General features: G+C 45.7%; 1 protein-coding gene across 1 annotated transcript in view; it reads right to left on the bottom strand.

Moving 5' to 3' along the window:
- Positions 1-12,057, bottom strand: part of CACNA1G (calcium voltage-gated channel subunit alpha1 G) — a 91,988-nt gene that overhangs the window by 23,060 nt on the left and 56,871 nt on the right. Inside the window, exons 22-26 of the mRNA XM_026046744.1 lie at positions 11,928-12,054; positions 9,043-9,168; positions 8,344-8,433; positions 7,728-7,941; positions 5,185-5,235 (exon numbers count right to left, since the gene is read on the bottom strand). Of these exons, the coding sequence (XP_025902529.1) occupies positions 5,185-5,235; positions 7,728-7,941; positions 8,344-8,433; positions 9,043-9,168; positions 11,928-12,054 (608 nt within the window). The remainder of the gene's footprint in view (positions 1-5,184; positions 5,236-7,727; positions 7,942-8,343; positions 8,434-9,042; positions 9,169-11,927; positions 12,055-12,057) is intronic.

Consider the following 12,057-nt stretch of genomic DNA (forward strand, 5'->3'; position numbering starts at 1 on the left):
ACGTGCTCTTTAGACCCCAAATGTTCCCGGAGATAAACTCATTTACTCACCTAATCTCTAATGAGGAAATGCCAAGGCTGAGTATGTAATTCAGTACAGTTTTCAAGGAGGCATTATAATGCAGATGGAAGTGGAAAGGACTGTCTTGAATATGTCAGAGTATAATATCGCTCTCATAATTAGATGATCAACTGGTTATGAAAATTATTGAGCTGTAAGAATTCCACGGCTTGATATTTAGTGCCGCTGAGTTAATGTACAGTTTGATACATGACTCCGAGCAAAATGTTGGGCAGAACGAAGCCACAAAGCCCAGGTTTGGGTTGCCCAGAGGGAAAACTAATTTTAGAAGATTAAATTTTGCCTGGAAATAGAATTCACTTTGTCAATAGCTGATGACACTGCAGTCAGACCCATAGATTTAATGGTATCTTGTGTTCCCGGCTTCGTAGCAGAATCCGGAAAAATCAGAGTTTTGTTTTTTCCAGAGACAGGCTTTTCCCTCCAGCCCAGGGACCAGAGAGACAAATCCTTTAGCAGTTGTATTCTGGAGGGCTTTGGAACTTCCAAAATTCTGCTTCATAAAAGAAAAGGCAGTATTAATATTCACTTTCTGATCTGCAGCGCGCTCCAGGTGATCTGTACCGGAGGGCTACAGCACAATATCGATGAAAAGGTCTATAAAATGAATTTTAATGCTGAATCTATTGAGTGCTTACAGAAAAAAAAAAGGAAAAAAAGGGAAGAAAAAAGGCAGACTGGTAGCTTGCTGACTCACTCATAAGACTTTGTCGGATATCTCAGAGTCTGCATAAATCTCCATAAAGTCAAGATATCTCGATCGCATTATGCTAAATTATGAGTAGCAAATTAACTAAAATGTTTGAATACAATTAAGTTAGGAATAGGACCTATTTTTATGAACCAACTTATCATCTCAGAAAGAAACACCATCATAATTGGATCACTTGGTTCTTCTACGTTTATGTATAATTCACATTCCAAAAGAAAAATGTCAATGTTTCTGCCTTTTCTTGCAGTGGATTTACTTATGAATAATTACACTGGAATTCAAATTTCTTCTCAGCTTTGATTGACAGGTAATTCCAAATCCTACAGAATAGCACTGACGTGGTTAGAACATAGAGAGGATTTAGCAAGAGGTTGTAAAAAGTCTCCTGTGCAGAGGTTCTGCACCTGGATTAGTTAGTGCACGACTTCATAAGCAGGGCTGCTAATTGCTCGTCTATCTGCAAAGGCTCTTTCCCTTTTTGCATCCCCCTGCTCCCAAACGGCGAGGCTGCTTCCAGCTTTCCGCCCGCACCCGCGGCTTGCCGAAGCCTGGCCTGGAGCTGGGCGCTGCTGTCGCAGACACACTTGCAACCTCAGTAAATTAGCGCCCGCGAACGTGTCGTCCTTCCCCATTAACTTTATGGAGAAGGGATTTGTCAACCCTGTTTATGAATCATGGCACCACTCGCTGCTTCATTCCCTGCATGCCGGCCATGCGGGTTAGTGCAATACAGATATTACCTTGCAACGAGCTACAAACAAAAATAGCATGCTGTCCAAGCACCACGAACCATTAGCTACTGTATCTAGGTAGGCAGGGAACTTTCTGAGCACACAAACTGCTTTTCTGGCCATTATATAAATACAAATCATTAAGACGACCCACATGTCCTGCGTATTAAGTTGGATATTACTCATATATAACCACGCAAGGGTAAAGTCCCTGCCCCCTATCACACAGCAGCACTCGGAGTTATTGCAATAAAGATCTCAACAATACCAACATCTTGGGAAATACAGACATCTGTTAAGCTCCAGGTGGTGAACTTCACAACTAACACAACACCACATTACTGTACTGTTACAATACACTGTGGCAAGAACAACAAGAGCTCCGGGTTAGTCTTGGTTATCACTGGCAAGGTTAAACTGGCTTCCCAGCACACGGGGCGTTAAAGAAAAGAGTCGGAAAGCAAAGAAATGAAAGAAAGGAGGACTGGCAGAATGAGGATGCGAGAAGATGGGAAATACAGCAAAAGCCCTTGACGAAACATCAGGCTGGTAAGCGGGATGTAAATCAAGCTGCTTCACTGGCGCTGGAGGCCAAGAGTGGGAGGGAGAGATTCCACTGATTTACAGGATTTACACTAGAGAAAATTAGCACAGGCTGATTGATCCTGGGCCCCAGGTGGGTGAGGATTTGCAGCTTGCCCGGAATCAGCTGCAGAGTCGCCGTTGGTCCTGGAAAGGGGTGGTCGGAGGTTGCTGCTGCTCCAGAACTAACTCTGGCTTCATGCCAAAGGGCTCGCCACTCCGGCCGTTTCCTGAGCGGACTTCTCCCTTCTCCTCTCTCCAGCATCCCGCTGCGGCCACAAAGGACTCCCTTGCCAGAGCAGGGGAGCTGGCGACGGTGCCCATGGGCTGCCCTGCAGGTAGCCCGAGGCTCCGTGTCCCCTTCGCCCGTCTTCCTGCCCGGTTGCGCTCATCGCGTGCCAGTCTGGAGAGGAAACCACCATCGCTGCCGATCGGAACAAACGCTTGGCGTTTCTCAGCCTGCTCTGGACACCTTTGCACCGACTTCTGCTGGACACAGGGTGGTTTCTCCACGTTTCCAGCCAACAGAGACACTCGCGCAGATGTTGGCATCGCCAACGGCCAGGGCACAGCCAGGACCCGGAGGTCTCCGCGGTGTCTGTGCGGAGCCTGAAGGAGAAGGTGCCTCTTCCCATCGAGCGCCGTTCTCGCTCCAAAATGGGTCTGTCACTCAAGGAGCCCGGCCGGCGCCGAATATAGCTCTGTCAGCAGAGAAATTACCACTTTCCCCCGCGTCACTCCGCAGCCGGAGCCGTGCGGGCACGGGAAATTGGAATTTGCAAGAGTTGGACAATTCCATTACGGCCTCCCCGCTCTTTTCCCTTCTCCTATAATAAGGGAATTAACTGCTTAGCAGCTCAGAGCGGAGCCTGAGGACAGCAGCGACCTGGTGAGCAATGGGCCCGTGACGCAGCTGGATTTACAAACGGTACCAAGAATATTATTAGGTTAAAAAAGTAGTTTGCACGGAAGGAACTTTTATATTTAAACACGGCATTTTACTCGGCTTTTATTGTACTGAATGGGTTTATTAAAAAGAAAAAAAAAGGCAAAATGGAAAATGATAAATTATTTCCACTGAGAAGCTTCCAGTTGTGATAGAACATGGATCGAAATTAAAAAAAAAAAAAAAGGAAAAAATAAAATTATAGCAAAAAATAAAATTATAGTATCTCACTAAGCACCAGGCTAGAGCACAGGCACACAATACCCCACCTTATCTTCACATAGAGAGAAAAGAAGCCCTTTGTAAGCGCAGAGACGGGGGCGAGTTTGGGGTTGGCCACTTCAGCTCCCTCCCCGAGCTACAGGAGGTTCGTCTGGACCATCCGGGATCGAGTTCCTAACATCACAGGGAGCCCGATGGAGCCAGGAACCTCCCTGTTCTCTCACTCGGGGGCCCGGTGAGCAGCAGGGCATGTTCACGGCATCCAAAGCGAAGGCAAAAAAAGGGAACACAAAGCACGGACCTGACAACCGAGGAACCACGAGGGTCCTTCTGAGCCCGCGTTGGACAACGGCGGGGACTGGAATGAGTTGGACGCATTCAAAATACAACAAAATCAACCAGGCTTGGTTTAATTGAACAGAAGAGGACTCAGAACTGAATCAAAGAGGATAGAACAACCCCCAGATGCAGCAAGAACACAGCCCCTGTGCCCCAGCAGAGGACAGGTCTACCAAAAACAGCGAGAAGAAAGGCCAAGAAAGCGGACAGACAGGAACGGCAATGGGAAGGAGGGTCGGGATTTATTAAAGCATGTTGTGACAACTTCCAACAGGCCTGAAAAGCACAAACCAGGAATCTGTCTCCCTGCGTTATCCTCTGCAGAGGAAGACTAGCCCTGCTCTTGCAAACCTGTATTCACTCAAACTGCCTTTGATGCCTGGCAGATGGATGGAGCCTTGCTTCCCATCTCCGGGAGCAGGAGCTCCCATCACAGGTGAGAGTTTTAATGGCACGTTTTCCTAGCAGCTTTTTGTTGTTGTTGTTGAAAATTACAGCGATGTTTGTTCCTACGGCGGCACCTCTTTAATTATTCAGGCTAATATTCAATGTAAGCTATGAATTAAACAAAACGCTTGCCAGATCAAAGCTTCTTCTGAAAATATTAAAAAAAAAGAGCAAGGGACAGATCTGCAGCCCTGAGCATCACCAGGCAAAGGGAGAGGGGAGACAAGGACTAGACCCATGGCAGTTATTGGCACAGCTGGTCCAGGCTCCCCACGTCTTGGAAAGCGAGTGAAGGGGCATCTTTATTCCCTCTGATTGACACATCATGGATGATACAGGAGAAATGATTCTGTGGGAAGGTGAGGCTAGGGAAAGGAGTAGAGAGCTGGGGGAATCAGGGAAAATATTGGCCTCATCACTATCTTTGCTGTGCAATTTTGGTAGAATATGCAGTTGAAGCCTGAAAAATTCCAACTTGGTTTGAATCAATGTGAGAAATTTACCACTTTGGAAGCACTAAGGATAAAACCTGTCCACACTGAGGGTCAGAGTGGGTTGGTATCTCCATTGAAGCACAGAAGCTCTGCACTGTAGTGAGCTTTACGCTGATGGAGAAGCCTGTGCTTCCCCAGAGTGCAGCATTCATGGAGCAATGAGCAAGGGCTGGGGAAATATCTCCCGCAGCGAGACCGCCTGCCTCCCAGGGCTGCTCCTGCAGCAATCCACACTCCTATAGCTGGTGGTTCAAATGCCAGAGCGAGCGCTACAGGACCCATCTCACAGGCCAGTCATTATTCTCCAAACAATTAAAAAATAAAAAACAAAAAGACAAAAAAAAAAGGCACAAAGGTCTGACAGCATTTTAACGAAAACCAGAAAAAAAAAATGACTGAAAAAAAAGGAAACAACTTATGATCAAGGTGGAAATTAAGGATCTGGAAGTGTCGGCCCTGCCGCAGGCCTGCAGCCCTGCGGTTCAAAACGGGATGCGTGTGCCGGGAGGGAAGCGAACGAGCTTTGCACCACACACACGGTTTAGTGGGACGCCCGAGAGCAGCGTGGCCAGCCGTTAGTTACACAGCACCGCCATTCACGGGGGACGAGACGTGACGACTTCCCAGTACCTTGCACTGCACTGGCTGAGCTCTCCATTAATACATCATCCAGCATTAGATCTAAAAGAACGAAACGGCGTTAATCACCCGGCAGGACACACAGCAAGACTTCCCTTCCCCTTCAGCGGTGGCTACGTCTTGAGCTCTCTCCTCATCTCTGCACTGCCTCTGCCACCAGTATCTCCTTGCAGCCTCCTCTCCTCGCATCTCCTGCCAGGTGGGCTCAGGTATGGTGGGAAGTTCTGGTGTTCAACGAAGGGCTCCTGTGCTTTTCCCACATGCAAGTGGGCCCAAAGGATCCTGGAGAACGCCCTGGCTTGACGATAATGGAGGAGGAGATGCTGGTTTCTCAAGGATGGACTTTGTGCCTGAGGTAGGGCAGAGCATCCTGCTGGGCCAGCACACCTTACAGTGACAGGTCCTAGACCTCACTGCACTGGGCCCTCACCTGTTCTTCTCTTTTATTGGATGTCCCATGGGGCAAATGTGTGTGAAGAGTCTATGAACAAAAATGACCACAAAACTGGTTAGACCTTCATGCAAAAACGGACTTGACCAGGTTGGCTTGGGTATTAGGCTGTACCAGTGAAGGGAGGGAGGCATTAAGCTACACCAGTGGCTGGCAGGGAGCCCCCGTGCAGTTGCTGGCAAGATCAAAATCCTCATCATGGCTCTCAGATGCTAGTTACCACCACAGAAAATGAAGCCAAGCAACAACATCTGCCATCTCCCAGGGCAGAACTGGACATGGTCAATTAAAACCAATATTTTACTGAATACAAATCGGGAAAAACAGTTCTGAAGTGCTTTGGAGGGCTTCATGCTTTGCTCTTGGAAGGTTTTTATAGAGACTGAGTAGTCAGCAATATTTGATCCTCAATAAAATAGCTGTTTATTGCCTCTTTAATTAGACATTTCATAGAACTGAATAAATAGCTACATCTCCAAGGATGGCTTGTGACTTCTTCCCACTGGGAAATTGCCCAGCCTCATGTCTTTTCTTTACCCCGTTCCTCTACCATTATAACTGAGGTCATTAATAATAACTAAATGTCTATTTTTCTTCTAAGGAAATGTCTGCTTTCCAAAACTGAAACTTTGAACAGGGATCTTTCTATCCAATGTTTAAGAGCATTTTCTTAATCACCTGCCTGAAAACAAGTTAGGTAACTTAGACTGACTGAAAGAGCTTTCCAGGTATTGCCTTGAAGTGAAAAATAAAGAAATTCATTCAATTTGCATCCTACTTAACTGAGCAAAGTCTTAAGTGTCCTGCATGACTCTTGAGGGAAGTCTTTCCGTTGCGTATTGAGCAAGCCAGACTCTGGGCATATGCCCAAGTTTGACACCCAGAGGCCGGTACAAATATACCTTCTAATAAAACCTGCAAGGCTGAGGGAAATTAAAGACATAAGCCAGGGGAAGTGGAGCTTGAGTGCTATTCCGAGAGAGGCTGAGACACACTTGTGTTATGTGGTTGCACAATTAACACCTTTTGGACCATTAAAAAAAAAGAAAAAGAGACTTAATGTTGCCAGTGTTCAGAACAAGCACCTGATCAGAGAGCCTCTTAAACAGGACTGAAGTCTGTCAAAGATAGAGAAGAGACGTGAAAGGGGAAACGGAGCAGACGGGAGGCAGACTGAACGGGGAGGGACAGAGTGCGATGATGGACACAAGGGGCACTGGAGGAAGGTCAGTCAGAAGAGAAGCATGCAAGACAGAGAAAAGTACCTTGGCCTGAGACCTCTGGCTGACTTATTTCTTACTTTTCCAACCAAATTAAAAAAAAGAAAAGGAATAAAAAACAAAAGTCAGGTCTGAGATTTCTTGACAGAGTGGAGGTGTAGCATTTTTTCACCTTTAAAGCCTCCTCCAGGCAGGGCTGCAAGCTTGTATGGTGAGTTTTGGAGCTTGGTTCAATTTGCATCAATGACATTTTGTTTAACTAGTTAGTCTTCTCCGCTATATTTTATTTTTCCTAATCTGTATTTCTCAAGCAAATACATTGATAGGTATCTCTAAGGGGTTTTTAAGTATTACTAGAATGAGATGGCTCCATTATTTTATTACATACTTGAATAGCAGTGGTGCTACCGTGCCAATAAATAAACCTGCTTGACAAATGGGACAGGTAACATCACTGTGGCATTACAAGGCTGTAATAAACCAAATAGTGAATCCAGTTATCAGCAACAGTGCTCATGACTCAGATGATTTATGGTGCCATCCGGCACTGCTGATCTTTGCAGTTGTCACTATTTGTGTAATATTGAGCTCTGCTACCCAAGAAGCTCCAGGTTTGATTTTTGAAGGGGTTTTAACTTAAATAACCTCCAATGGAAAGGTCGTTGCAAATCATGCAGCCATTAAAAAGGCTTCCATAGCTCCTTGCTTAGCCTAAAACGGCGCTACTTCCTTCATGCAAATTTCATAGCTAGACATGCTTTGGGGAGAAGAATGATCACCGGACACTAGGCAGGGAGGAGAGGGAGAAGGGGATTGCGTGGAAGGTCAAGCAGGACTCAGAAAGATGTGGAAAGACTACCGACCAGCCATCTGTTTCTCCTTACTCCTTCTCTTTTTCTCCAGCCGGCGAAGTCTCTTCTCCTCCCGCCTCTTGGCTTCTTCCTCCTCTTGGTGCTGCCGACACTTGTGGAAATTCTCCACCACGACCCCCACAAACATGTTGAGGACAAAGAAGGCGACAATCAGCAGGAAAGAGATGAAGTAAAGGAGCATCCATGGGTTGTAGTTCATGACCGGCTGCAAAGTGAAGGACGGCAAATGTCAACGGAATCTCCGAAGAACGGAAACAAATTGAGTGGTGAGATACACGGTCTTTAAAGCAGGACCAGTGAAGATTCCCAAATCGTCCACAGTGCTCTGTTCTACCAGCAAATGAGAGCCTTCTGGGACATTTTGATTGAATACTCCCCAAATTCAAGGCACCTTTATTACAGAAGAACTGTGTCTGTGCAAAGGCTAGGTCCAAATTCAGACCGTTCACTTGACTCTCTGTCATGTCTCAGACTTAGATTAATGAGCAGCCTCAACCCCAACTCCCTAAGCAGTCTGGTTGTGGAGAGTGACAGTATTTTGCAAGACAGAAGTTAAAGCGAGCCACTTCTGTTAACTCACACCTTACAGTTTTTTTGGAGCACATACCTGCTGGTCAACTCCAACAGCATCCAAGCCATCGTACATGATATCCACCCATCCATCCTTGGAGGCCAGAACAAACAGAGACATCAGGGCCTAGAAATACATGGACAAAAGTTACACATAGTTGCACATAGTTTTTACCTGTAATATTTTACTCTTCTTTGCCCTTTCCTGTTGAAGGGATTATCATTACCTCTCTGATAATGGGGAACTTTGATGCCCAAGGTTTGCCCTGGCAGCAATAACCTATCAATGTCAAAGCTTGGTTCAGCAATGAGTGCTAATTCAGAAACCATAAGGCCAAACACAAAGGCATCTTCATTTTCACCCTCCAGGTCTCTACTGCTCCCTACTAATTAGTCCCTGCATGCTGCTAAAACGAGGCTGCCTTGCAGAGACGTTTGACGGTGTCCAGTTCTATTAGACAAGCCCTTCTGCAAGGTATATTTGGTTTGTTATGTAGTGGTGAAGCAATTAAGGACTCCACGAAGCCACATGTGCTTGTTCTGTTCTGAAAAAAAGCAGTGTATGCCAGCTTGGAAACACTACATTGGGGATTTATAGTGACAGTGTTGTGTATGTGAACTGAATATTTACTGCGGCTGGTAGTGCCCTGAAAGAAAATCCCTTGGGATAACAACACACAAGTTTAAAGTCAAGGAGGTAAAGGAGCAAAGAAGCAGATTACCATTCTATTAATACCTGGCCGAGATTATCAAAATTATACTTGTGCCGGACCCATTTGTAGCTTGCTTCTGCACAATCCGATTTATTTGTGATGTTTCTGGTGTCCTCCCCCTGGCAGATAAAAAACTTCCCTTTGAAAAGCTGAAAAAGAAAAAACCACACACAACGAAGAGCAGAAATGTAAGAGTGCAATCTCCAGGATTTCTCTGCAGAGAATGGACATTCCTCATGGGATATTCCGCCCAGCCCACGCAGAGCAGATAAGTTACGGGAAACAGCCTCATCCGTGTGGGTTATTAAGTGTGAGCAGCCTGTACAGTATGTACCTAATGAGCAAGTGCATGATTTCACATCATTTAGGACACCCACCTAGAGCATTAGATCGCCTGGTTCAGTGGTCTGAGACTGGCCTACAGGTCGTTGCTTCTAGGTGGCCAGTTCAAGTCTAGCCCAGGCTAATAGCTGAGACCGTTTAATGGCTTCTTCTGACATGTGGAATGACTCCAGTGACTCTCAGCCCAGCTAACGATGCTGCTTTCAAGAGTCACTGACAAATTAAGTGTAATGGGGGCCCTCTGCTACCAGAGCAAAGGCAGCACTAACGAGCCACAGTGCTGGAACTAAGCTCTTTTTCTTACAGGTCCAAAGGGGACTCTGGGGAGAGAAGGCAGCTCTTGGCTACTGCTGTTGGGCTGCTTGGCGAGTCCAGGCTGCAGTTTGCAGGGCTGTCAGTCTAGTTGCAGGGCAATCAATCTGCCGGTTGCGCTCAGTCTCTCATCTTGAATGCTGCTCTCCACACATCATTAGGAGCAATCAGTGTGGGGGGCTGTGGAAACATTCCTCACGCCTCCTCCTTAAGGAGTCAGGTCTGGCTGGTGCCTGTGTCTTATCCTGACCTTATTTCCTTTGGGGTAAACCAGGAGAGATGTAGCGCCTGGGGAGTTAACTCCTTAGACGTGCAAGATCAGCCTCCATGTACTTAATTCCAGAGCTGGCACTTCCCGCACACGGGAGAGCACGTGGCAGGGAATGATTACTGCTCGAGACAGCCTGATGGATGCTAGCAGAACGGATGGTCCCAGAGCCCCTGGGACACCTAACAAATCGGGTTTTATTTGCTGACAGAAGCTATTGACATTAGCTAGCCCTGCTTGGGGAAGACGGCAACCTGTTCTTCAGGCTCCTTAAACACCACCGGGGTATATGGAGAAAAGATGCTGATGGTTTTTGATCTGTTGTTCAAGACAAATATCGCCTCAAATTAAAAAAGTGAACACGGCAAACCCACGTTATTACTCCGTGGGTTTCCTTCAGGAATCAACAGCAACAGAAGGATGTTCTCCAGGCATGCAAAGTTAATCACTGCTCCACAATCATCAACTTCTGGATGTAAGAAGAAACACCCGCCCTGATCTTTCCATAGAGAAGCACTAAGCATGTGTAAGGCAGGCTGGGGAGATATAGTCTTCACAGACCCAAAAGTTTTAATTAAGCAGGAAGGTAAACAACTGATTTTAATATATTGTCTATAAATACAATTTCTCTAGGAGCTGGACTGCAATGCCAGTCAGATGGGAGCAGTAACACAGCTATTAAATGGGTTTGGAAATACAAAGCTCAATTTGCAAGGAAGCAGCTCACCGGCTGCTCTTCAACTGGAGCTACAGAGTTTCAGCACTTCTGAAGGACCTGACATTCGTTAGTGTTGTTTCCTGATTAATTTCTTGCTTAAGTCTAATTAATGGCTATTAATGTGTGGCCATGTTCTACAATAAAAACTCTTGCTTAAAGGATACATCATTAGAAACCTGGGAGTCTGCATATTAATGACATAAAAACTACGAACCGCAGTTTTATCTCCAGCTTATATTTACAGGGAAAACCCACTGTAATTTTGAGACATCGTTTTCTTTTTATAGCAGTAGTTATGGCCCTTATCTTGTACCTAATTAGACATAAATATTAACTGAGATTTTGCATCCTGAATACAGGATCAGTTGTACTTGTAGCTACTGCTTAAGCATATCAATAGTCATGACAATTCAACTTAAGACTGCAAGCCACTAGGGAAAGCAATCACAATTAGCAGGAAGGAAATACGAAGAGCATATTGCAAATTCTGTTGTTTGTCATAAATTTTCCCTTGTCTTAGTTTTGTACTCTTTTATGGAATATGGTTAGTTTTATGAACCTGTTTAGTATAATGGATGGGTATTGCTGTGCTGTGCTGCTAAGCCAATCTATCCACTTAGACAGTTATGGATAGCACGATTTTTTTTTTCTTTGTTTATTTTCATTGCTGTATTTATTATTTAAACAGTATATTACTGTAAGATATTGCATAAGACACCTTTCCAAAGCAAAGCAAAACAGAGAGGCTTTCCAAAGCTGGTTATGACAGATCAGATAAGCCTCAGAAAGAAATGTCTTGTGTCATAAAATTCATACAAAACAATCTCTCCTTTTCAGATAACGAGAAACCAATTGCTTTGGAAACTCTGCTGCTTTTTTTCCCACTGGGTTCCTGCACTCCTGGGATTGAGGATATTGCTAGCAGTGCTGGTGCTGAGCAGATTCAGAAATCTCTATCTCTACAAGCTTTCTTGCAGAACTGTCAGGATTCTGAATGAATCTCCAGGTCAGATTTCTCTATGTTTTACAAACTAATGGTTTCAGCTTTGAGAATTTCAATTTCCCCACAGGTTTAAACCTAGAAGAAAGGTGGAGGGAGATGTCCCCATGCTACCTCACGCATGGAACAGCAGTGAGATTTTTGCTTCCCTGAACAGGGACAGCACCACTTTCTGGTGGTGCCTCATTCCTCAAGCCCAGCCCTACTGTGGGATGATCAGGGGGAAGGGAGTGGTGGGAGGTGGTGCGGAGTCTCATGGGGGGCTCACCTGAACTCCCAGGATCCCAAAGATAATGAAAAAGGCACAGCAGATGACCACGATGTTCCCGATGGGCTTCAGGGACGACATGAGAGTCTCTACTACCAGCTTCAGTCCTTGGGCTCGACTAATGACTCTG

Source organism: Nothoprocta perdicaria, unplaced genomic scaffold (genome assembly GCF_003342845.1).
Source record: "Nothoprocta perdicaria isolate Ctin4 unplaced genomic scaffold, notPer1 scaffold_46, whole genome shotgun sequence".
Lineage (NCBI taxonomy): Eukaryota > Metazoa > Chordata > Aves > Tinamiformes > Tinamidae > Nothoprocta > Nothoprocta perdicaria.